Below are 26377 nucleotides of genomic sequence, written 5' to 3' on the forward strand. Positions count from 1 at the left end.
GTGACTACTTCTTTGAGATCCTATAGCTTCCACCTGGTTCTCTTGAGATGCTCACTCTGGGGAAGCCAGCTCAACTACCCAGAGACTGCCATGCTGGAAAGGCCATGAATGGGTACGCCAGTCGACAGCCCCAGCTGAGCTCCCAGACCACAGCCAGCATCAACTGCCAGCCATCCATTCCAAGTGCACAAGAGACCCTAGGAGAGAATTACCAAGCCAACCCTCTCCAATCCCTGACTCTCAAAAGCATGAAAATGGTTGCTGTTTTACGCCACTACATTTTGGAGTAATTTGTTACACAGCAATAATAACCAGAACTGGCTAAGGACTCATATCCAGAATATATAAAGAACTCCTACAAATCAATGAGAAAAAGACAATGGCTGGTAGTAAAGAGCAAAAGACTTGAAATCCATATGGCCAATAGTAAAAATGTGCTCAACCTCAACAGTAATTAGGGGAAAGCTAATGAAAAGCATAACGAGACGCCACTACAAGCCAACCAAAATGGCTAAATTTAAAAAATCAAAACTGACAACACTGTGTCAGTGAGGATGTGGAGCACAGGGAACTAGTTACACTGCTATGGAGTGCAAAATGGTACAAATAATGAAAAAATAGTTAACACTGTCTACAACGTTGAAGATACACATTCTACGACCTAGCAATTTCACTCCTAGACACATACCCTAGAGAACAGGGCACAGGTACACCAAGAAACATACAAGAGTGTTGGTAGCAGCAAAAGTTGGAAAGTGGTAACAAACTTCCATCAACAGTAGATGGACACAGACACTGTGGTGTGTCACACAGTGGAAGACTACACAGTGACACGGGTGAAGTCTAGGTCATCACAGCCGTGCAGACGAATCTCACAAAAGAGGCTGAGCGAAGGAATATATATGGGATGAATCCATTTAAATAAAGTTAAAAAACAAGCAAAACATATACTTGGGTAATAAAATGATAAAGAAAAGCAGGGAAATGATAAAGCCAGGATTTTGGGCTTAGGGAGGGGTTTGGGAAGGTAAAGGGGGTGCTTCTGGAAAGCTAGTGCCATTCTATGCCTTGATCTTAGGAATGAAAACACAGATGTTTGCGTTAAATTTTACATTTATAATACATTGATATATACTCTCCATTACAACTTTCCACTGCATACAATAATTTTTTTTATTTTGAAACAAAAAAATTGTAAGAAAACCAATATATGGTTGAGAAAAAAATCTAACTTTATTTATTATTTGGTTGCCTGGTTTTCCCAACATCATTTATTCAATCATCCAAACTATCCCCACCTATTTGTGATTCCAACTTAATAATATATTCAGTTCTGAGCTGCGCTTGAGAGTTGTAGTGGTTGTTATTAACAATGGTTTTTGGCAAGAGTGAATGGACTTTTTCGGGGGGGGGGGGCGGAGTGGAGTAGAATAAGAGCAGGCGAGGAAGACCGTCACCGTCACGGGATTTATTTTTAAATAGGAAAATTCTAGAGACAGAACTGAAAAGAGAAAGGAAGTCTGTGAGGATTGCCAAGTCAGAGTGAAGTGTCACCTGATAAAAGGACTCAAGAATGAGCTCAACGCAAAACTATTTGGTGAGGATGTGAAGAGGAGGCCATGCCTGCAGGGTGGAGGGCGGCTGTATGGGCGCTCGCTCCACGGCACAGCCTCCATCCACACCACGTAGGTGGTGAGATAAAGTTTGCTGAACGTTCTCAAAGATTTGACGCAGTGCAATTTTTAAGTTATATTTGTTGCTTTTCTCCCCCTTAATTTAAATGTAGTATTTATTGACTCTAAGAAATTACAGAAAAATACGTGCTGCCATATTTTGTCCAATCGACCACGGAGTTCATTCCCTTTTTAGCGCACCAAGAAGGACTGGTGCGTTACCTGCGTTCTGCGCGGCCCCGGAGCCGCCCCAGGGGGCTCAAGAGCGGCCGATGCCTCCCAGGCTGGGCCGGCCTCCTCGCCTCGGCTCTGTCCTCTAGGCTGCAGCTCCCTCGGCCGGGGGCGGGACGGAGAGGTGCGAGGGGCGGTCCGAGGTACCTGGCCCCGCCCCTGGAGCCCCGCCCGCAGCCCCGCCCCGCCCTCGCCGAGCACCCGCACTCGGAGCCCGGAGTGGCGCCGCGAAGGTCGGATCCGCGCGCAGCGGCCGGAGATGCAGCGGGGCGCCGCGCTGTGCCTGCGCCTGTGGCTCTGCCTCGGACTGCTCGACGGCGAGCGAGGTGAGCCCGCCGCCCGCCCGCTGCGGGGCTGGCCGCGAGGGGGCACGCACTCCCGGGGCGAGTGGTGGGACCGCTCCGACGGGGGACGGGTTGGGTACAGGGCCGCCGGGAGCGTGAGGCACCAGGGGAGGCAGGACCGGATGCCAGGGGCACAGACACCGGGCGGAGCACGCCAGGTCGGGCCCGCGAGGATGAGGCCAGGGCGGCGGGGCTGCAGCCGGGTCGGGGACGGCGCGACCGTGCTGCACCGCAGCGCAGGGGAGGTGCTCGAGATCCACGACCTCGCCATCTCTGTGGCTCTGCTCCCTTAGAGCCAGGCCCGGCGCCCTGCATCCTCAGCCTGGATCCTTAGCTTCCGCACTTGCTTCCCCGCGGAGTCCCGCGCCGCACCGCGCCGCCCCAGAACCCGCGCGCATCGGGGACCGTCCCGGGCGGCGAGGCGGCAGTCCCCGCAGGGCCCAGACCTGGTGCGCACTTCCCGAGGCCTCCCGTCTGCGCTCGAGGTCGGTCCCCCAGAGGGCGCTCCGGGCGGGCGTCCACCTTCCCCAAGCCAGGAACTGAGGGGCAGGGGTTCGGGGACCGCCAGAGAGACGAGCCCGTGGACAGATTGGGCGCAGGTGCTTGTTGGAACTTGAGGCGAATCTTGAGTCGGCAACTCATGACCGATCAACGTGGCAGAAGAGGCAGAAGGATTGCGCTCCCCGTATTTGAGGGGGCAGGAGGCTTGAAGGCCAAGCTGAGGAGTCTGGACCATAAGGCGGGGGCCGCCACGGAAGAGTCTTAAGCACAGGAGAGGCAGGGTCCAGTTTTTGATGGGAATGTGACCTGTGGTTGCCGCCGCTGTAGAGCTGGAGAGAAGAGAGTGTGCGAGATGAGGGAGGGAGCAAAGGGGGTATGGTTGGATGGAGATGTCAGGGATAAAGCGTCACGGGTTGGGCGAGGATGAGCTGGAAGTCCACGTGAGATCTGGTGACCCTGGAAATCAGAGGGTGGAGGGAGGGTCATGGGTCCCCAGTGGTTGAGGAGGAGTGCTGGGAGATCTGAGGGAGAGATGGGGACCTTGTTATTTATGAACACTGCGTGCATTCAGTACTGGCTTTACGTGCTTCATCTCTTAATCCCCACAAAGGAGTGTTAGACCCATTTTACAGATGAGGAAGCTTAGGCCAAGGGCATATGTAACTTCCCCAAGGTCCCCAGGAGGCCAGTAGTAAGGGAAGTGGTCAACCCAGGTCTCTGGGATAACAGAGCTCTGTTCTCTGTGCCTTGACGGGCTGAAGAGCTGAGACAGGGGAGGAAAGAAAGGTGTGGATGGACGTAGGGGAGGAGAGAGGAGGACATCTGTCTGGGCCTCCAAGTTGGGACAGGTCTGAGTGGAGGGGCTGCCCCTTGGCCCTTCCTTGCTCTCTTGCACCCAGCCCAGGGCCGGGCTCTCACAGGTGCAGTGTGTGTTTGTTGAGTGACTAAATGAGTGTGGGGAGAGAAATGAATGGGGCCCTAGTTGAAGGAGACATCCAGCAGGCAGCTGGGTGTAGTGTCTTAGACTCAAGAGAGAGGCTGGGCTGGGAAGCTGGAGAGGGAGCAGAGCAAAAGGTGCAGGATGGAACCCCCTGGCCCCAGGGAGGGGGCCAGAGAAGGAGAGGCTTCCAGGGAGATGGGGAACATTCTGCAGGGTGTAAGGAGAGCCAGGAGAGGCTGGTGTCCTGGTGCTCCCAGGTGGAGCAGAGTGGGAGGTGGAGGAGGAAAGGGGGGTGAGGCCAGTCCTGTGGTGAGTGCAGGTGATTCTTATCAAAGCCAGGCAGCAGAGGGGAGGAGAGAGGATGTGGGCTGAAGGGGCCTGTGGCCAGGGGTGGCCCAGGCTGGACCAGGGCATGGTTCATGGGGAGATGCCTGGGAGAGAAGACCACAGCCACCCTCCCTGAGCCCTCCATTTGCCCCACCCACTGCTGGGCTGAGGGGGATGGAGGAGCCCCCAGCCTGACGGGGGCTGCCAGAGCAGAAGCATGAACACTTCAGAGCAGTCAAGTGTCAGCGCGGCCAGGCTGGCGGTCAGGCGCTGGCAGGAGAGAAGGCTGGGATCCCTGAAGCTGACCCCTCAAAGTGTGTGCTGTCTGTGCCGGAACCAGACTCTTGTCCCGATTCACCTGGGCCTGTCTCTTCCTCCCCCACACCTCAGTTTCCCCATGCGTAGCAGTGCAACAGGCAGGCAAGCGCTGAGGGGCTGTGCTTGGGCTGGACTTCATGGCTCCGTGTCCCAGTCCATGTCCCAAAACCTTGCCCTGGCAGCGTCCCTGTAGAGAGGGCGGGTGACAGAGGTCAGCCGCAAGAGGCTCAGGGACATGCAAGGGAAGCAGGTGACTGCTGGGCAGCTGGGCTGGCCTGGCCTGAGGACGCTGGCCCCTGCCGTGGGCTGAGTCACATATGGCCGTCCCAGCTCCCACCGTCCCTGCTTCTCAGCCCTGAGCCAGACCCAGGTGTGGACAGAGAAGTGGCGCGGGGCAGGGACGCAGGCCAGTTCAGGCAGGATGTGGGGGTTGGGCCCACCTTACTGGGTGCCTGTAGACCACTGGCCCCAGCTCAGGGCTCTGGGGACTCAAACACAGTGCTGTTCACACACCCACCACTCCAGAGGCGGGGAGTCAGTGTGCCTGAAGGGCTCTCTGCCTCCCCAGAGCACAGTGCCCACACCACCAGGCACCAGACTGGGCATGAGGTGTAACAAGGGGACTGTCTGGCCAGCTCCCCACTGGGCCATCCCCACCCTGACCCCCAAGCAGCAGCTCCCCAACCCAGGGAAGGGGACTGCAGTCCTGGGCAAGTTGCAAGCCATGATGCCTGCTCAGGGTGGCCCAGGGGGTGGTTGGACCCCGTCCTGGAGGGGTTTCCTGAGTGCCAAGCTAGCAGGGACACACGTGTGGCATCAGACATCTGTAGCCCAGGGACAGAAGTGCTCAGTGACCCCAGTGAGGCCCAGCTGGTGGCTGTGGGCTGCACAGGAAGGTGTTGTTGCTTCCAGCTCAGGGCTTCCTGGAGGAGTCTGCAGACTCCAGGGAAGGGAATTCAAAGTAGGGCAAAGAGGCCCAGAGGCAGGAAAGTTCAAATGGTGTATAGGGCCATGCGGGTGGTCAGATGAGGCTAGAATCTGGGAGGGGTGCGTGGAGTGAGGGGAGACAAGGCAGCCAGAGGTGGCAGGAGCCAGCAGCACACCGGGAGAGGGGAGGTTCTGAGCAGGAGCCACCTGGTCAGGTCCTCTGAAGGCATTGCCAGAGCGGCAAGAGCAGATGGGAGCCCACAGCAAGGAGGCTGTGGGTGAACCCATGAGATACGCCAGGGGAGGAGGCAGTGGTAACTGGGGATGGCGGGAAGAGAGGGACGAGTGCCAGTCTCTGGCTTAAGCAGTGGACTGGATGATGAGATACTGCTTACTAGATGGGGCCCCTGGGAGGAGGAGCAAATGTGGGGAAAGATTGAGGTGCTGCACCAGGGAGGCAGGCCTTCCAGGTGGAGGCATCCAGTGGGATTGCCTGAGAGACCCCAGTTGATGAAACTAGGCCAGAAAAGGCAGGAGGAAAGTTGGGAGCATTTTGAGTGTGATGGGGCAGAGGGGAGTCAGGGAACCCAGGGAAATTAAGTGGAGTCTTAGCCGAGAGGGAAAGTTCTTCTTTATGTCTAGCTTAATCCCTCCTGCTGTCGTTTGGACATTTTCCTCCACGTGGCAGATTTCTCTCCACCGGGGCCTAGCCTGTGCCACACAGCCCTCTGAGATGCCCCTCAGAGAGGGGGGTGGGCATGGAGAGGGGTCCAGAGAGCCTCTCACACTCCCTGCACTAACCACTGAGTGAGACACAGCCGAGGTGTCCCGCTGGAGCCAGGGATTCCTGAGTTTCGATCCTTTTCAGACACTGGCTTCCTCTGGGATCTCGGTTTTCCGGTCATGCCGAAGGAGCAGTCTGGGAGCAGGAAGGTGCGGGCATTCATTGCTAGTGGCTGAGGCTGGGTGGGGCAGACAGCAGGCACGCCCCCGTGCCCAGGCCACCTCCGCCCCCAAGGCCAGGCCAGGGTGTGGGTGGCCCCAGGAGCAGGCACAGGTCAGGGTGGTGAGTGGGGGAGCCCCGCCACGTGGCCAGCGAGGTCAGCAGGGGTTCATGGGAAAGGACTTGTCGCCACAGGAGAGGACATCCTGCCTGCGTCTCCCTCTTCCTGCAGCAGGAGCCCTCGGCCCAGATTTAGCAGCGCTGGGGGCCACCTCTGAGCCAGCTGGGCTGTCTGATAACACCACCCGTCCTGCTGCCGCGGAGCAGAGCCCTGACCCCAGGCAGGCCAGGGCAGCTGCCTGGCACAGCTGGCTGGACCCAAAGCTGCGCTGTGTGGGGAGTCAGCGTCTGCCAGTGCCCTCCTCCCCACCCCACCCCCAGAGGGGACTCAGGCAGCCCTTGTTCCCACGCAGCGTCACCACTGCTCCCTGCTTCCCGAAATTGCCTCCATGCTGCCCCAGCGGGACCTCTCTAAAACACAGATCTGAGCCTCTAGCAGCCTCCCAATGATAAGCACCAGCTTCTTGAGCTGGTGCTACAGGCTCTTCCTGCTGGGGTCCCAAGGGCAGCCCAAGTCCCATGTCTACCTAGCCTGCACCCACCTCACACCCCAGCCTCAGCACATGACCTTCCTCCTGCTCCAGATACGCTCTGCCCTTCACCATGCCCTTGGGGAGGCTGCCAAGAACTGCAGGCAGAGGCTGGTGCAGCTCCAAGTGGGAGGGGTCTCCTAGAATGGGAGGGGGCCTCATTCCCACTTGCCATGTGCCCCAGGAGCACGGAATCCAGGCTTTCAGGTGGGTTGGGGAGAACCTCTTATCCTCACCCAACCTAAAGCACCATCCTCAGAGCTACCCTAAATTCTACCAAACAGAAGCTCGTTTGTATTAAGCAGTGTGTGCACACTCACATGCACACTTGGCACGCGTGGAGCGTCTAGCAGTGAGCCACACCTTGGTGTGAAATGCTTAATCAAATTGCTTCACACCAGAGTGTGTGAGGGTTTTAACCTTGTGTCATCAGCTTAGTGTGCCCATTCTGGAGATGAGGAAGTTAAGGCAGAGAGGTGAAGGGCTCACAAAGTGCTCAAGCAGCTTTGAGGGAGGTGACAGGTGTCTGGTGTCTGGTCCCAGACAGCATGGGGCCGACAGTGTAAGAAGGGGCAGGCACGGTATTCTCCAGGGAAAGCTCTGGAGAGGTGGGCATATGGGGTCCTAAATTTCTGACCACCTGGCAGACATTTTTACCTTGGTGTCCCCAAGACCTTTTAAAAGCAGCATACCCCACGGACGCACCACCTTCCCCAGATCTACCCCTGGCTGGTGTGCCTGCCTCACTGCAGACATCTGCACCTCCGTCCCTCACTTCCACGCCTGCCTATGCTCTGTGTGATGTCCCTCTGTTCCCTGGATCCTCAGAGCCAGGCAGGGCCAGTCACTGGCCAAGCCCCAAGCTGGGGATGCCCCCATGAAAAGGCGAGCACAAGCCCCCATCCTCGCGTGGAGGACCTGTCGAGTGCAGTGAGCCACTCGCTGCATGGAGCTATGGAAACATGCAGAGGGGCCCTGAGGAGGGGGCCTCAGCGTGCGAGTCCGGAGCTGAAGCAGGCACCAGGCAGGTGGCAGGATGGCAGGTGATGAGGTTGGCTGGGGGTCATGCAAGGAGCTCAGATTCCACCTTCAAGCAGTGGAGAGGCTGGGAATGGCTTTAGGCTGGAGAGGGACTTGTGTTCTAGGAAGATATCTGACCACTGAGTAAGGGCTGGACCAGTGGGGAGACCCTGGTGTGGTGAGCCAGGGGAGGATGTTAAGGCTGGCCAGACAGTGAGGTGGAGAGGAGGGGGCCCTGAGAGGGGCAGCCCCAGATGTCTAGCAGTGGCTCTCTGGCCAGAAGTCATCCATTGCAAGCATCTGAGCACTGTGGGTGGAAAGTGCTGGGCCAGGGTGGCAGGGAAAGGAGAGGGGCAGGCCTGGCGCAGCTGGCCCCTGCCTTTGGTGCAGGGCTGAGAAGGGCCAGGACTTGGTGAGCAGTTGGCTGTAGGAGTGAATGGAGGCAGCAATGCCTGATGGGTGGCTGCCACTAGGGTGGTGAACCTAGTGGGTACAGTTTACAGAACCCCTCCCCAGGTTCTCTAAACTGTAGAAATACAAATAATGCAGCCGTGTATAGAGTAAATAGTAGCTTCCCATAATCCTGTTTCTCTGACTAGCAAGTTAATCTCTGTGCCTTAATCTTCTCAACTGCAAAGTGACAAGAATCGTACCCTCCTCAGAGTGTGGTATGTACAAGTGCGTGTGTCGTGCTCGCACACAGAAAGTGCTAAATATGTGTCTGCTGTTATTGTCATAACAGGATGTATCGAGGTAAGCAGAATTTGGGGGTCAAAGCATATGAGCATGTTTTTATTACTGTGAGTGCCAGTTTTCCCCACACCGTGTTCCGTCTGTTATGTCTACCTGACAGCCCAGGGTCACCTGCACTCTGGTCTTTGCACAAGTCTCTTTGCCCTGTGTGTCCTCCTCCTGGGCCAGCAAGCTCCTACTCAGTCTACAAAGCCCGTTCCAGCTCACCTGAACACCCTTCCCACTAGCAAGGCATTCTCTGACCCCTCACCTCCAACTGTGACCACAGCACAGGGTCACAGTGAGATGCAAAAGCTGACACGCACAGCACTCAACAGGCACGTGACCACGCAGGGCTCATTGTGTGGGCTCCAGCAACAGTTTACTGTTACGATGGTTCCTGATGTGGTGTTATTTTATCCATGGTCTGTGGCTCCCAGTAATCCTCGGGACCATTCTCATTTCACAAGTGGGAAGACTATGTCTTGGAGGGAGGAAGGGACTTGCCCAAGGCCATACAGCCAGAGAGTGGCATTGTGGGGCACGCAGCCAGGCTCAGGGGGCTCCAGGCACACCCAGAACAGCACGTCCCACCCCAGCCATCACATTCCTGCAGGGTGGAGGTGGGGTGACTGACAGCATCTTGACTGCCAGCCAGGTTGGAGGGGCTCCAGAACAGAACACCCCTGAACCTCCCCGAGTCTAGGCACAGGCCTGGCCCCAAGAGTGAAGGGAGAAGGCCCTGGGACAGGTCTCCCTGCTCTGCACAGCCTAGGACAGGGGCAAAGAGACCCCAAGCCCGGCCTCCCCTGGCCACTGCCCCACGTGCTTCCGCCTCAGCTCACTCCTAGTCTGCAGCCACAGGCTTGGCCCCTCTGCCTCTGTCCTCCTGAGCACAGCTGCTAAGGAGAGTGTGGGTCAGACTGGCAGGCCTGCCACGTAGCCCCATCGCCCCGGGGTGACCACACAGGGCCTGCAGGAAGGACTTGTCAAGGGCAGTAACTCTCCCAAGACAGTCTGCCCGGGTGTGGAAGGCACCCCTGAGCTCGCAGACCGTCAGGACATCATCCCGGGGTCGGCTGTGCTGGACCTGGGACAGAGCCATGGGCCAATGGTATCCTGGCCCCCAGGAGCCACCTGATGACACAAACCCTCCCCTTGCAGTGGGTCAGGGCCAGGGTGGGGTTGATGCCCTCAGTCTCAGGGCTCGGGCAGGCCGCACAGGCCTGAGCGGGAACAGCAGTTCACCAGGCCCGGAAAGCAGGAAGGACAAAGGACCGGCCTGAGCCTGGACAGGGAGGTGGACGCCAGGCATGGCAGGAGCCTTGAGAGGTGAAGCTGTCCAGGATGGCGGGGCCTGTTGGGACGGACATCATCTGGAGGCCAGGCCAAGGGTGTGCACTGCTCCAGATGGGCAAATGGAGCCAGTGAAGGTGTCCTCAGGCCACAGTGCCCCTCTGGGCTGAGGGACAGATTGGAGGCCGGGAAGGAGGCTATTGGGTAGCAGGGAGGCAGGGAGGCCAGCAGTCAGGGTGGTGATGGGAAACAACGGGGTGGAGAGATGTGAGGGCTGGGCCCAGGCAGGGTCAGGCCTGGACTCGGCAGACCTGGCCAGGCTGCCCGGCCACCGCTGCTGTGGGACCTGGAGCCTCAGTTTCCTCTTCCTTGAGTGAGCTTGTGATCCCTCCTTCCCTCCCAGGCTGTTGTGAGGGTCTGAGGCAGTGACTGCCGGGCCATGGTCAGTGCCTAGCCCACGGGACTTCCCTCCCCTCCTGCCCAGCCCTCACCTAGGACCCCTGTGTGCTGCTCCCACAGTCAGCTGCCTGAGGCTGACGCCAGGGTCCCTGCAGCCCAAGGCTGCTGACAGCACAGAGAAGAGGAGGTGTGCACTCTGGCCTCCCTGACCTCAGCCCGGCGCCTGCCCCGATCACTCTGCTACAGGCTAGGGGGCCAGGGCCGCCAGCCAGGGGAAGGAAGAAGCCAGTTCCTGGGCCAGGAACAGGAAGGCAGGGGGGAGTGCAGCAGAGGCCAGGATGACAGCACTTCCTGCTGCAGGAAGGAAGAACAGCAGGGACAGACAACAGCCAGGCAGGAAGGATGCACCTTCTTCGGAGCTGCAGGTGGGGGCTGGGCAGCATGGAGCCTCTGGGCATGGCAGTCCTCCAGCCTGAATCTGCCCCAGCCTCTGAGCAGCCTGGGGTACACACAGTCACCAGGGAGCGTGGCCTTTAAAACTAGGAACATCTTTTCAAAGGAATGACAGGGTCTGACACCGTTCCAACCCAAAGGAAGACATCAGAGGTTTGTTTAGCCAGCCAGTCAGCCATCCACCCACCCATCCTTCCATCTCCCCATCTACCCATCTTTCTTTCCCTCCTTCCATCTCTGTCCATCCTCCATCCATCTTTCCATGAACCCATCCTTCTATCCAACCATCCATCCATCTTTCTGTTCATCTGTCTGTCCATCTGTCCTTCCATCTAGCCATCCTTCCTTCCATCTATCCATTAATCCATCCATCCTCTGTCCGTCATCCACCCGTCCTTCCATCTACCCATAAATCCACTCATCCATCCATCCTTCTATCCATCTGTCTGTCCACCTGTCCATCCATCTAGCCATCTTTCCTTTCATCTTTCCATCCATCCGTTCTTCCATCTGTCTCTCCATTTGTCCATCCATCTAGCCATCCTTCCTTCCATCTTTTCCATCCAGCTAGCCATTCTTCCATCCATCCATCCATCCATCCATCTATCTGTCCATCCATCCATCCACCTTCCATCCATCTATTCATCCATTTATTCATTCAACAAGTATTTATTGAGCCTCAACTCTGTGCCGAGTGCTCTGCTAGGCATGGGGTGGGGTAGAAAAGAGGACTGTCTTGGTCCTTACCCCATTGAAACTTACTGCCTAGTGGAGGAAATGGAAAAACATAACTTAAACAAATAAGTAAATGAGATAATTTCAAGTTGTGACAAGAGGGATGAAGTAAGCAACCAGAGGCAAGATGGAGCTTAAAGGAGGGACTTAGGCTTTGGAGGAGGCGAGAAGTTCATGTCTAAGCTGACGCCTAAGGAGAGAAGAAGCTGGCTTTGCAGGGCATGTGAGAGGAGAGAAGAGGTGTGTGCAAAGGCCCCAGGTAGAAAGGAGCATGGCATGTTATAGAACAGCCTGGAGGCCTTGGTGGCTGAAAGACATGAACACAAGGTGTGAGTGGATCAGGAGAGTGTGGAGAGGTGGGCGGGGGCCAGGCCACAGTCAGGAGGTTTGGATTTTCCTGAAGGTGCGGTGGGAAGTCACTGACGGGACTTAAGCACAAGCATGTTTTTAAACTATCACTAACAACTGCATGGAGGGCTGGAGGAGGGCAAGAGCAGGCCCAGGGGGCCATGCTGGGGGCGAGTGCAGTTGTGTGGGCCCCAGAGGAGAGCAGGAGCTGGCTCTGAGTTGCTTTGGTGCAGAAGGGCCAGGGCGGAAGGGCCGGGGCAGGAGAGACAGGTGTCCACTGCCACTCCTATTGGGAGGGATGGGAGCAATCAAGGAGGAGCCTTTGGCAGGAGTGGAGAAGGGGTAAGTCCGCAGCTCAGTGTTGGAAATGTGGCCCTTGGGTGTCTGTGGGGTGGCCAAGTGCAGTGGTAGCTGGATACTTAAGGCCCAAGATGAGAGAAGGGGTCTGGGCAGGAGATGGAGATTTTGGAGGTATCTGGACACTTAGGAGAAAGACCAGTGGAGAAGAGAGAGCAAAGAGTGACATTTGGTGCTGGGCAGAGGGCAAGGGGGAGACAAGGGAGAGTGACCTCACAGAAGGCGGCAGAGGAGGTGACAGCTCTGCCTTCCACCCTCCAGCGCCCACTGGTCCTGCAGCTTGGAGGTCACAGGAAGCCTTGACCAGTGGCTCCATGAAGCAGAGGAGGGGCTGCACCCAAGTGGGTGGAGGAGCAAATGTGAGAGAAGGAGCACAATGAGCAGAGCTTTTGCTATGAAGCAGAGTAGGAAAGGGGCAGTGGCTGGAAAGGGATATGGGATCAAGGAGTTGGGGGTTTTCTTTATAAGATGGGAGATGATTCCATAGAGCAAGTCTGGTGATCAGAAAAGAGAGAAATTATCTGCAGGAGTCGGTGCGGGGGGTTGGGACCCCTGGCACAATGGAGAGCTTGGCCTTCGGAGCAGGTATGGCAGAGGGTTTCCAGGGCCCAGGCCGGAAGTATGGGGTTTGGACGTGGGAAGATGAGGTGTCTCCATTGGATGGCTTTGGGAGGGAGGAGGGAACACTCTGAACTGCACCCTGAGGGCCCATTTAAGGTCTGCCAACAGGGAAAAAAAGGGGAGGCAGTAGCGTAGGGCTCTGGCTATGTCTGCAGGGCTGTGCCACTGAGGGACGTGGTGGTGCTGCAGGGGTGGGGTGGTGGGCGAGAGGCAAAGGAACAATCAGAATGACGGGCCACAAGCTGCAGACCACGCTGTGTCAGGTCAGGGGTGAGACCAGGGTGGGGACGAGAGGGTCCCTGGACTGAATTTTGATGAAGCTGAAGGACTTAGTGGTGGGACAAGGGCACCTAGCAAGAGGCAGAGGAGATGGGACAGAGCAGTGCAGGAAGATAGGCAGTGAGTGACAGCACAGCTTCTGGTGAGGACCAGGTCCAGGGTGTGCCCAGGAAGTGAAGGGCTGAGGGGAGAGGGGGGAGGACAGTGGAGACAAGGACTGCAAACTCCAGGGCGCTGGTGAGTCATCCGTGTGGATGTTGCAGTCATGAAGAATGGCCTGAGTTGGGGTGGAGAGGGTTGGACAGCCAGGAACAGAGAGTGAGGGGAAGTGACCAGGACAGCAGCTGATGGCAGCTTTAGTGGGTGATGCCCTTGGAGAAGGGGAGGTGGCCACAAGGAGTTCTCTGATACCTAGCTTTTTCAGTGGAGAGCAGTAACCGCCTCAGGGGCAGTGGTATCCTCAGAAACAAGGTTTCAGTTCAGGCAGGAAGGATGGAGGAGGACAGTGAGGTCTACAGTGAAGTTTGCTGCCCAGTGAAAGTGAGTGAAAGAAGAGGGTGCACTGGGGCAAGTCAGGGCATATGGTGACAAAAGAAAGGCTCACAAGGATGGGTAAAAGGGTTGGCAAGCATAATGGATGGTCCCCCTGTTTAGTACAGTGATACGGATGCTTCTTTTGGTGGTATGGTAGCCTCTAGGGAGGAAGCTCCTACAGGCTCCATTCCCCATCCATCCACCCACCCACACATCCACTCCCCATGCATACATCCATCCATGCATCCACCCACCCACCCATCCATCCATCCATCCACCCACTCACTCATCCATCCACCCACCCACCCATCCATCCATCCATCCACCCACTCACTCATCCATCCACCCACCCACCCATCCATCCACCTACTCACCCATCCATCCATCCACCCACCCACCCATCCATCCATCCATCTACCCTCCCACCCATCCATCCATCCACCCATCCATCCATCCATCTACCCATCCATCCATCCATCTACCCTCCCACCCATCCATCCACCCACCCATCCACTCACCCATCCATCCATCCATCCACCCATCCATCCATCCGCTCACCCATCCATCCATCCATCCACCCATCCATCCATCCGCTCACCCATCCATCCATCCATCCACCCATCCATCCATCCACTCACCCATCCATCCATCTACCCACCCATCCATCTATCCACTCACCCATCCAGCCATCCACCCATCTGTCCATTCATCCATCCATCCTCCCATCCATCCATCCACACATCCACCCATCCATTCACTCATCCTTCCACCTATCCACCAACCCAGCCATCCATTTATTCACCTGCTTCTCCATCATCCATCCTACCATTCTTTTTTGTTTGTTTGTTTTTTTGGTGAGGAAGATCCAGCCCTGAGCTAACATCCATACCAATCCTCCTCTTTTTGCTGAGGAAGACCGGCCCTGAGCTAACATCTATTGCCAGTCTTCCTCCTTTTTTTTCCCCCCAAAGCCCCAGTAGATAGTTGTACGTCATAGCTGCACATCCTTCTAGTTGCTGTATGTGGGACGCAGCCTCAGCATGGCCGGAGAAGCGGTGCATCGGTGCGCGCCCGGGATCCGAACCTGGGCCGCCAGCAGCAGAGTGCGCACACTTAACCGCTAAGCCACTGGGCCTGACCCCATCCTACCATTCTTGAATCCATCCCCTCAATCTTTGGTGTGTATCTCCTCTGCACTGGGCTTAGGAAGATCAATAAAATAAGCCTCTGTTCAGATGTGACCAGAAAACTACAATTCAGTCCGATAAGTGATTTAACCAGGAGCCCCGAGGAGGCCGAGTCCAATACTGCCTGAGTAATGATGACTGCTCCACAGGGAAGGGACTCATGAACTAGACCCTAAAGAAAGAATTCCATGGGAGGGAAGGAGTACAAATGTCCCGGGCAAAAAGATGAGGAAGGCAAAGACTTCAAGATGTGAAAAGCCTGGCACTTCGGGACAGTGGTAAGAGGTTTGTGCCTCTCAGAGATGTGTCAGGAGATGAAGCTGGAGAGAAGGGGAGTGGGCAGAGGGAGAGGCCTGGCCTGCCTTGCTTTATCTTGGAAGCAAAGAGGAGCCACCCAAGGAAGCTGGGCTGACATCTGCCACAGCTCCATAGCTGAGGGTGCCAGATGTGCACCCCAGAGAAGAGGACCCTCAACCTCCCCAGGGCAACACCACAGGCCTTACCATGGTGCATGCACGGGCCCAGGGCAGGTGGTTGCTGGCCGCTGCACCTCTCCTCTGGTGCCCACACGCTGGCTGCAGGTCTGACCCCTAACTGGTCCACAGAAAGGCCAGTTCTTTCATCCCCCACAGATCCAAACCCAAGCCCACCATTCCTCCCTTCTGTAGTTCAGAGGCCATTGTCTGCCTGGTGTGGCTTTATTCACTTCCCATTGCCTGGAAAATCCTGCTTCTCCCTCGAGGAGAAGGAGCTCAGAGGTGCCCCCCCAGGGATTCCTTCCCGTCCCCCACCACCCAAGGGGAGCCTCCCCGCAACAGGCTCCTCCCCGGCCCTGGCAAGGCTGCCTTCTCTTGTGGGACTGAGCTGTCTCCCCAGCAGCCCCAAGGATGCACAATGGGGGCTGTGGAGCGGACCTGGGGGGGAATGGACCTTCTGGCAGAGCCCACATGGAGAAGGCCCCTGGGGGCAGAGCCCAGACTGCCTTTCCATCTCGGGGCCAGGGCAGGGCCACCAGCCTGAGTGCTAGGAGGAGGACCACCGAGTTCAAGCTAAGGAGGGATTTTACAACAGTCACAGCAGCTGGCCAGGTGAGAGCTGCCTTCTGAGGGTGACAGCGCAGTCCAGTTGGAGGGCCTCAGTTTCCCTGTCTGTACAGTGGGACTAGATGCTCGGTGAGGGTCTTCTGCCTCTGACCCACGGTAGTGTGGTACCTAGAAGAGTTTGGCCAGCCGGAAAAGGAGGACTGGGTCCTGGCTGGTGGCTGTGTTGTCCTCGTGATGCCAAAATGGGATCTTAGGGTGTGGAGCGTGCCGCCCAGGTGCCACTTCCTAGGGCGGCTTGGGGTCAGGGTGGTGTAGAACCAACTGCAGTGAGGGTCCCCGAGCTTTGCCTCCCCATTGGCTGCCAGGGCGGGACCCTGGGCCTCCGGGAGCTGGGCTGGGGAGGGCAGAGGAGCCCGACCTGTGGGACTAGAGCAGGCTGGGGCTGGGGCAGGATAGTGGACTGTGCCCCCCCCCAAGAGGACAGGGACTTGAAGGGAGGGACAGGACGCAGCCCTGGGCCCCCAGCCACACAGTCCTCTCTTCCTGTTGTCTCAGGATGGTCCTGGCAGGATGCATCTGCCAGAGTTCCAGGTCTAGACCTCCCCCAAGGCCTGCTCCCGCCCCCACCAGGATCCCACACACACACAAGTCCATGTGCACGCATACACTCACATGTCAAAGACACACACACTGGCATGCACACACAAAGCCACACACACCACTCACACACCAGCCCCACACACAGATCCAAGCCCACACAGAAACAGACGTTCACAACAGAGACCCACACCTATTGACATGTGTACACACAAGCATACATATACACATGAATACATGTGCACGTATACACACACACACTCATACATATACACATGCATACGTGTGCACGTATACATGCACACACACACATGCACCATCCCACTGGGGGAGGACAGTGGGCAGCAGGGCCAGGGTCCTGGAGGGCCTCAGGAGGGTTTTCAACCAAGCGAGGCAGGGTTCTCTGTGTGTTTGGGGACAGTCCCTGTGGGAAGAATGGGGAGTTGAGGAAGGGGGGCCTGGAGGAGCTGGGGCAGCCAGTGGGGACCTTGAGGTTGGACAGAAGCTGATGGAGCCAGGGACACATGAGGTGGACTCCATGGGACCTGGGAGAGGGCAGGTGACAGTTCTGGTCTCAAGAGGGCAGAATTTCGGGGAAAGCAGAGGCCCTCAGTTCTGGCGTTTGGGGGGTCTGTGCAAGAGCAGTGACCGCGTGTCTGAAGTTCGAGAGGGGCCTTCAGGCACACATGTGGGGGTCGCAGTGCCAAGGCGAAGCACGTCAGGCCGCCCGCAGCGTAGGATGAGGCCTCGGTCTCCCCATCGACTTCATGCTGGCAGCTCAGCTAATGTGGGGCCAGAGGTCAGCGTTCAGTCCAGGCCTGGCTCGCAGCTCACTTGGGGCTGGGCCTGGTCTGTAGCCAGAGGCAGGGAGCAGGGGGCAAGGGTCAGCCTGAGGTGGAGGTTACCGGTTGTCTTGGGGCCTTGTCAGTGCTGCTTAGGGCCGAGAGCCAGGGTGGCCGCTGCCCTGGGGAAGGGTCTGCTCCTGTGGGCAGGGAAGGCCCGTCAGCGCCCGCTCAACGTCATCATGTGAACTCACAACCCAGCGCCGTACTAACCGTGTCTCCCACCCCAGGCCTGGCGAGTGGCTACTCCATGACCCCCCCGGCCCTAAACATCACGGAGGAGACGTACATCATTGACTCCAGTGATAGCCTGTCCATCTCCTGCAGGTACTCAGCCCCGCCAGGGAAGCAGGCACCTGGGTCCCTACTGCCTGGCAGGCCAAGGAGGCAGGAGGTGGTGGCTGAGGACCCAGATGGCAGCCCCTCCCAGGGCAGAGGCCTCTAGGCTTAGAGGGGCTCCCGGGGAGCCTGGGTGTGGGTACCTGCAGGGCAGACCATCCCCTGCCCTGCGGACAAGGCACCCTGCACCCACCCCACCTCACCACACCCCCCCTTGTCATTTCACGTGGAACACGGATCAGTCACCCTGCACCCACTCTTAGGTCACCCCACAGTGACCCCAGGCCACCCCTCACTAGCCCCAGGTCATCTGCACTGACCCCAGATCACCCAGTAGACCCTGGGTCACCCCACACTGACCACAGGTCACCCACACAGGCCCCAGAGATGGCATCCTCCCTGCAGCCCCAGCTATGGTCCGAGGCCCGGCTTCTCTGCAGGCCATCCTGCCACACGCAGGCCCGGGAGCCAGGCAGAGGCCCCGGGGGCCTCAGGGAGTGCCTGCCCTGGGCTGGGTCCGCGGACTGCGCACAAATGCTGGGCTGTCCTGACTTCCGGATGAGACAAGCTGTGGGCTTGTCCCAAGGGAGTCTCCACAAGGACTGTGCCCCGGGGTTGCAGCGGGGGCCCCTCTTGACCTCCCGCGTCCTCTGCCAGGGGGCAGCACCCCCTCGAGTGGGCCTGGCCAGGGGCTCAGGACGTACCGGCCACAGAGGATAAGGACAGCGAGGACACGGGGGTCATGCGAGACTGCGAGGGCACGGACGCCAGGCCCTACTGCAAAGTGCTGCTGCTGCCTGTGGCCCACGCCAACCACACGGGCCGCTACCGCTGCTACTACAAGTACATCAAAGCCCGCATCGAGGGCACCACTGCAGCCAGCACCTACGTGTTCGTGAGAGGTGAGGGGCCCAGCCCATCCGCTCCCACAGCCGCCAGGAGGCGTGGACAGGGCCTGGGGTCCCAGAGGGGCAGCTGGCTCCTATATCCCTACCCCCGGCCTACCGACCCCATGGGGCTGCCCCACCGCCCCAACCTGGGCAGAGACCCCCTGATTCCTGTCTACCCCGCCCACAACTTGCCCCCTCCCCTCAGACTTGGAGCAGCCATTCATCAACAAGCCAGACACGCTCCTGGTCAACAGGAAGGACTCCATGTGGGTGCCCTGCCTGGTGTCCATCCCCGGCCTCAACGTCACGCTGCGCTCGGTACAACCCCGTCCTCACCCCACCCTGGGATCGGGCCCTCCTCTCCCATCCCTGGGAAAGGTGCCGCTCATGTGGCCAGGAGGAAGGGAGCTGCCAGGCCCTGATGGCCACCATGTCCTGCAGCAAAGCTCGGCCCTGCAGCCTGATGGGCAGGAGGTGGTGTGGGATGACCGCCGGGGCATGCGGGTGCCCACGCCACTGCTGCGCGACGCCCTGTACCTGCAGTGTGAGACCACCTGGGGCGGCCAGGCCTTCCTTTCCAACCCCTTCCTCGTGCACATCACAGGTGGGGCTGCCGGGTGAGGGAGGAGGTGCTGGGAGGATCGTGGGAGAGGACAGGGACCCCAATTCCCAGGAGTGGGGCTGTCTCAGTGTGCGCCTTGCGTTCTGCACTCTGTGTGCACCATCCTGTGAGGGGCGTGGGGGTCACTGTGCCTGTGTCCCCAGGCAACGAGCTCTATGACATCCAGCTGTTCCCCAAGAAGTCACTGGAGCTGCTGGTTGGGGAGAAGCTGGTCCTGAACTGTACCGTGTGGGCCGAATTCAACTCGGGTGTTACCTTTGACTGGGACTATCCAGGGAAGCAGGTGAGGTCAGCAGCCCTGCCAGGGGCTGGGCTCACACCGTCCCCAGGAGTCCCTATCACTGCCCACACCTGCCCTGTGTCCACACTCACTGTCCACGCCTGCCCTGGCTGGGCACACACTGGCCTCTGCATAGAGAACGTGTAGACCCAGGTGCCCCAGGAGCCCCAGTCTGATGGAGGCGTCCTCCTACCCCAAGGAAAGCTCTGGGTCTGTGTCCCAGGCTTCCGGAGCCACTGCTGGCTGGGCCGGGGTGTGTGCATTTGGTGGTCAGTTCTGCCAGAGCCCGCCTGCTCTGACCCTGGGCTTCCCCTGGGCACGGGCAGGCAGAGCGGGGTAAGTGGGTGCCAGAGCGGCGCTCCCAGCAGACTCACACAGAGCTCTCCAGCATCCTGACCATCCACAACGTTAGCCAGCATGACCTGGGCCCGTATGTGTGCGAGGCCAACAACGGCATCCAGCGATTCCGGGAGAGCACCGAGGTCATTGTGCACGGTACAGCCTGGGGTCGGGTGGTTGTGCCCAGCATGGCCTGGGCTGGGTCAGGCGTCAGGCATCAAGCCTGGGGAACAAGGGTCCTTGTGCAGCGGGGGCCCCAGGGTCAGAGGTCATGGTGCACCCAAGCAGTGTGGAGTCCAGCCAGAGGGAAGGGAGGGCCATGAGTGGACGGCCTGCCCAGTTCCCACACCCCAGAGGGCAGGACGGGCCCCAGTCTGCAGGCGTCTGGCTGCTGGAGGTGGCCAGGAACCCCTGGGTGGTGGTGGGTCAGTGATGCCCACCCCAGCTTTACACTGATACCTCCCATCTGGCAGAGAAGCCCTTCATCAGCGTCGAGTGGCTCAAGGGTCCCGTCCTGGAGGCCACGGCAGGAGATGAGCTGGTGAAACTGCCCGTGAAGCTGGCAGCGTACCCCCCGCCGGAATTCCAGTGGTACCTCCCCGGCTCCTGCCCCTCACTACCCAGGCCCAGCAGGAGAATGGACCACAGGGAGGGAAGGGAGTATCCTCCTCATCAGGGCCTGTGCCCCAAGACCCCGTGGGGACCCATCCCCCCCATCAGGACCTGCACCCTGAGACCCCACGGGGACCCATCTCCCACTCTGGGCCTGCTGCCCGAGACCCCAAGTGGGGAGCCCCTCTGAAGGCACTCTAAGGACGTGCACATCACGATATTTCAGCCAGAGGGAAAGTTGGCCTGGGATGCTGCTAAACTGTGAAAGGTGTAAACACGGGCCTGCTGTCATGTGTGGGTGTGGTGGGCACAGTGTAGGGCTTTATCTAACTGCTTCCTGCATCCGCTCAGCATCTCTGAGGGCCCTACCAGCTGGTGGGTGTCATAGAGGTCTGGCCTGCCCTACAGCAATGGCCGGGTTTCCTAGGCCTCCCACCTAACAAGGTGCCAGCCCCAGGACCCTCCTAACCAGAAATTCAGAGATGACACAGGGGTTCCACAAACTGTTAAGGAGCCAGGCCCTGCCCGGGCCTGAGCTGTGTGGCAGCGAGCGAGAGCTTCCAGGAGGCCCACAGGCCGGTCTGGGACCTGAGAGTAAGGTCTCTACTGCGGGCATGCTGAGGGTCAGTGAGGGGTCCCTCAGTGGCGGCCCCACCCTTGCCAGGCGCTCCCCAAGAGCTCGGGAAGGCACAGCACCCACCATGCACCCTTGGGCCGTCTGAGTAGTCCACGTGGCACAACCCTCAACGTCACACTGTAGCCTGACCCCCACGGTACAGATGAGGAAACAGGCCGGGAAAGAGGAAAGGCATTCCTACCTGAGCCCCAAGCCTCCTGGGAAGGGCACTGCTCCATCCTTTCCTGGCTGTCAGAGGAGCCTCACCCTTCCCAGCCTGGGCCACCTCCCTCCAGTCAGGACAACCTGTCTGAAAGCCTGGAGCTGGGCAAGCAGAGGTCCCAGAAGTTCTTAGCTGGGATCCCACCACACTGGCAGTAGGTTGGAAGCAGCCTTCTCCTGGAAGAGTCCCAGGATGCCCTGGTCCTGGGCCTCGTGTGACCCTACCTCTGAAGCTACCGGCTTTGGGGACCATCAGGGGCAGCTGGTGCAGGACCAGGGCCCTTGGGGCAGGGTCCTGAAGGGTGCTGATGCAGCCTGGAGCCTTACTCACAGGTGTGGCCTCCTGAAGACACCTGGGGCCCTGCCCCCTGCCCTCCAAGGCCAGTAAGACTGACCCTGCTCTGAGCAGGTGGCTGGCTCTGCTGCATCAGGGGTCCCGTGCAGGCTTGATCCTTAGGCAGCTGGCTGCTTCTCACCATTCCCATCACATCTGGCCTTTCTCTTCTCACTTGGCCAACACCTGCCTCCACAAAGTGCTCAGCTGGCCCCACTGTCCACCCAAGACACGGCACTAGTGGTCGCCACAGCCCCACCGGGGCCCACTCTTTTGGGTCATCACATGAGGATTATGAGTAAGTGAATGGGTGGAGATGTAGTAGACAGACAGACGAGCACCCTCAGTGTGTCCAGCGCAATGCTGACAGCAAATGCTGCCTCTCGATTAGACCTCGCGACCCCTGCAAGACGGTGCGTTCTGTGCCCCTTGTTTTCAGATGAGGACACGGGGGCTTGGGGTGGTGACAAGGTTTGCCTGGGATCACAGATGCTGCAGGCGGCAGACTCAGGATCCTGCACCAGAGCCCAGCAGGCTGCACGGCCTCGGTCTGCCCTGCCCTACTGTGCGACCCAGGACTAGTCACGTCCCTCCTGGTCCTGGTCAGGCTGTGGTGTCAACAGTTGAGAGCCGGGCCACTGCATCCCCCTCACTGTTGGTCTCTGCCCAAGGGCTGTGCCTCTCCTGGCACCTCTCTGGCTTAGTACCCCGGGGAAAGCACCCGCCTCCGGTAGGACCGTTTCCAGGCAGTCCAGAGCTCGGGTTGCAGAGGCAGCTGCCTGCGACATTCCTAGCTCAGGACTGGAGAGGAGACACCCTTTGGGACGTGAGGCATCCATGTATTCACACGTGCAGCAAACGTGCATTGAGCACCTACATGCGCCGGGTGCCACTCTGTGTGTAGGGGAGAGTCCCTGCCCTCATGGGGATCACAGTTCAGTAGGGAAGATGGACAGTCAGCAGACATGTGCAGATGGGAAGGAAGGCACAGGGCTGAGGGCCGGGAGCAGGTTCACAAGGCCTCTCTGATGAGTGGGTATTTGACTGAATGTAGGAAGGAGGTGTCCAGAGGACCGAGCATCCAAGCAGGGGGGAGAGCGAGTGCAAAGACCCTCCTGTAGGGCTGGGGGACAGCGAGGAAGCCACATGTCTAGAGAGCTCCAGGAAGGGCAGAGCCAGGGTCAGAGAGCAAGGCAGGGCTCGCCCCTTGGGGTAAGGGTCCAGCTATGCACCACAGGGACGGCACCTCCACTGCTTCAGGGCACATGCACTCGAAGCCTGTGAGAAAGAGACAAGGCCCACTGAGGTGGGTCTTGGAGGCCAAAGCCCAGCTGGGCTGGAGGAGCTGGAGACCAGGAAGGTGGGCAGGACCCCCCTGAAGCCCTGGGCTGGGCCTCTGAGCTTGGCTACAGAAGGCTGGCCCTAGCCACCAGCGGGTCAGGAAGAAGGCGGCTGCCCTGCGCAGTAGCTCCCTGCTCATGGGAAGACCACAGGGGCTGTGGGGGAGGCGGATGTATGCTGCAGCCCTCCCTGAGCCTGCCGGTGTTGTGAGACATTCCCACATCTTTTAGGCCACCTGCACCCCAGACCTGTGTCGGCTGCCCTCCCACACCTCTGCTGCCCTTCCCAGCAGCCTCCTGGTCTGGTCCAGGAGGAGCCTCTTGCTTTGGCACCCGGCCTCTTCCTGCCTCCCGACACTATATTCCAGTTCTAGGGGCTGGGGTTCAGAAGGGAAGGAGTGCCAAGATGGGGCTGGGGTGGGGTCCACACAGCCCCCTGAACTCCCTTCCTGGGCCAGGTACAAGGACAGAAAAGCAGTGTCCGGGCGCCACAGTCCGCATGCCCTGGTGCTCAAGGAGGTGACGGAGGCCAGTGCAGGCATCTATACCCTCGCCCTGTGGAACTCCGTGGCCGGCCTGAGGCGCAACATCAGCCTGGAGCTGGTGGTGAACGGTATGGGTGGTCAGGATGGGAGGGGGGGAGAGGGGAGAATGGGCGGCGGGTGCGGTGGTGGGGCCGGCTGATTGGCTGTCTGCCTGTGTCCCCAGTGCCCCCCCACATCCACGAGAAGGAGACCTCCTCCCCCAGCATCTACTCCCGCCACAGTCGCCAGGCCCTCACTTGTACTGCCTACGGGGTGCCCCCTCCTCTCAGCATCCAGTGGCACTGGCGGCCGTGGACACCCTGCAAGACCTTCACCCAGCGCAGCCTGTGAGTCTAACTCCAGCCTGCCCTCCCCCACTTCCCAGCCGCAGCCTCGGCTGAGACCCCCACTCACTGCTGCACCCCTCTCTGGAGCCCTGCCCTAAACTTGAACCTGTCACAATTCTGTGGTAGCCAATCCATGACCTCACCCCGCTTGAGCGAGACTCAGACCCTCCCTTGTATCAGCCTGGACACTGGGGATAGTCCAGCCCCCACCCACCTCCCTGGAGAGCAAAGCCCCCCAGACACATAATTGTATCATCCCAAGAGGACCATGGGATGTACCTCGGCACCAAGGAGGCACCTCCCACCAGTGGGCAGATGGGGCTAGTTTTATGAGACTTGACTAAGCGGCACACAGGGCATGTCCATGCTCATTTGTGCAGCGCTCACAATGACCCCTTATAGAAGAGGAAACTGAAGTCAGAGGAGGGACGTGGCTTTCCCAAGGTCACGGCTGTAAGCAGCAGAGCCTGCCCAACTGCTGGGCTACAGTCCGCTACCTGAGCTGGTGTCAGGAGGACAGACAGGCTGGGAGAATGCTCAAGGCAAAGACAACTTGGACAAGCAGGGGCCGGGAGAGGAGGGCACTGAGGTGGGCAGTGGTCTGGAAGGCACTGGGGAGCCAGTGAAGGGCGTTGAGCAGGGGAGTGACGGCTCAGATGAGCCATTTAGCAGGAGATCCTTGTGGGCAGAGTGGAGGGTCACAGGCTGGGGTGGGATGGACGCTGAGAACCCAAGGAGGAGACAGCACAGCCGTGCCAGCAGAGGGGCTGGGGCCCAGGCGTGGTCAGTGGGGGAGGCTCCGTAGGGGGGACCTGTGGGCCTGAGCCAGCCAGCAGTGTCCAAGGCTCATAAGAGATTCTTCTAGACCGCGAGGCTGCAGGTTACTGCCAGCACCTCCAAAATTGCTTCCCTCTGATGCTCTACCATTATGCTCTGCACCAACACACAGCACCCTGGGGGCCCAAGACCCCCATCCTAGTGGGGGATCAAAGGTGCCAGGATGCAAACCTGCCATGGGGTGGGGGGGGCTGCAGCTCTGGAAGAGGGACGGGGAGAGAGACAGGGCGAGAGGGCTTCTTGGAGAAGGAGTGGTGATGTGAAGATCTTTGCAGGAAGATAGTCGCTATAACCTGATGGGGGACAGTGGGCGCAGCAGGCTGGAGGGTGACCACAGAGCCACGGGTGTGTGCTGCTCTGCGGGCACAGGCCCTGGCCTGCTGGGGAAGGCAGTGCCTGGCAGCCTGCACAGGATGGGTTGTGAGCTCTGAGCATAAAGGAGACAGAGTTCCGGAAACAAAGCCACAGTCCCCTTCACTCACCCCAGCCCGAGGGCCAGTGTTACCCACCGTGGTGTGAGAAAATGACCATGAGTATGACAAAGGCTCAATTCCTGCCCCCAGTGGGGCCCTCCCTGCCCGAATCCCTCACCTGCCCTTGCCCCTCCTGGTCTGTAGCAGCCGGCGGCAGCAGCGAGACCACATGCCACAGTGCCGAGACTGGAGGGAGGTTACCACGCAGGATGCTGTGAACCCCATCGAAAGCCTGGACACCTGGACCGAGTTTGTGGAGGGGAAGAATAAGGTACGGGCCAGCGGTGCCGCTGAGTGGCCAGGGAGAAGGAGAAGGGGACAAGAGAGGCCGTCTCCTGGCCTTCTCTCTTTCTCCACCAGGCCTGCAGAGTTCTGGGGACAGCAAAGCCAGTGACCTTTCTGCAATGTCCCTGGGCCACAGCTCCCCTTCCTGCATGTGGAATGGAGGCTGGACCTCCGGCTGCTTCCCAGACAGGGAAGCTGAGATTCAAGGCCACCTGGCCAGGCCATGGGCCCTAGCTGCCCACAGGCCCCAGGGCTGGGAGGCTCAGGGCTGGGGGCTGGCCAAGTCCCCACCACTGGCCCAGCCTGGGGGCAATGCCTAGAAGAGGCTGGGGGAGGGGAGGGAACTGAACAAAGGCACCCACTTCCTACAGTCACTTCCTGTTTTCCTACACACCTCCAGTGCCTCTTCCTGTTCCAGGCCTGGCCAGGAAGTGCCCAGCTTGGGGTGGGGGGGTCTTTGGATGGTAGGCAGGGCCTATGGCCCTCTCTCCTCCCCTGTTTCTCGCAAGCTTCCTACTCCCCCAGGCCAGAGTCCCTTCCTTCGCCACTACCCAGGGCCACCACCAGGGCACAGGGTGAGCAGCCTTGGGGCAAACGTGGGCACATCACAACCATCTCACAGTGACCAGCTGCTGGCCTTGGGCCACAGCCTGACCCTTGCTATGACTGCAGCCTGAATCCTAACCCTGGCTTGGACTGACCCAGTGCCACCAGGTCCCTGTCCTCTCCTCAACATGGCCACCAACGGACCCCATCCACACCCAGAGGTCTCTCTGGCCCTGCTTAATGCCACCCTCTGACCTCAGCCACCACTGATGCCAGCTGTCCATAGCGCTGTCCCTTGACTTTTCTGGGGAGCCACCTCTCTCTGCTGCCCAAGGGCCTCGCCTTTTCCTCCCTGCCTCACCACTCCTGGTCCTGTTTCTGAGCTTTGGTCATCTCCAGCCCAGAAACTCAGTTTCCCCAATTACTCTGGTGGGCACAGTGACCTCCATGCAGAAAGGGGGGTCTGAGTGGGGG

The 26377-nt window shown here is 59.1% G+C and overlaps 1 protein-coding gene across 7 annotated transcripts in view; it reads left to right on the plus strand.

The window, feature by feature from the left end:
* Window positions 1–2125: 2125 nt before the first annotated feature.
* FLT4 (fms related receptor tyrosine kinase 4) overlaps window positions 2126–26377 on the plus strand; it is a 41886-nt gene continuing 17634 nt past the window's right edge. For 6 of the 7 annotated variants that reach the window (XM_087429172.1, XM_087429173.1, XM_087429174.1 and 3 more), the window contains exons 1-11: window positions 2126–2230; window positions 17528–17624; window positions 18294–18538; window positions 18732–18844; window positions 18968–19130; window positions 19292–19431; window positions 19755–19923; window positions 20241–20358; window positions 23350–23504; window positions 23600–23762; window positions 25217–25343. In XM_087429172.1, coding sequence (XP_087285298.1) covers window positions 2164–2230; window positions 17528–17624; window positions 18294–18538; window positions 18732–18844; window positions 18968–19130; window positions 19292–19431; window positions 19755–19923; window positions 20241–20358; window positions 23350–23504; window positions 23600–23762; window positions 25217–25343 — 1557 coding nt within the window. In that variant the 5' untranslated portion in view covers window positions 2126–2163. The remainder of the gene's footprint in view (window positions 2231–17527; window positions 17625–18293; window positions 18539–18731; window positions 18845–18967; window positions 19131–19291; window positions 19432–19754; window positions 19924–20240; window positions 20359–23349; window positions 23505–23599; window positions 23763–25216; window positions 25344–26377) is intronic. The other variant, XM_087429175.1, reaches the window with a different exon arrangement.

Source organism: Ceratotherium simum, chromosome 4 (assembly GCF_057802395.1).
Source record: "Ceratotherium simum simum isolate JZ-2026a chromosome 4, ASM5780239v1, whole genome shotgun sequence".
NCBI lineage: Eukaryota > Metazoa > Chordata > Mammalia > Perissodactyla > Rhinocerotidae > Ceratotherium > Ceratotherium simum.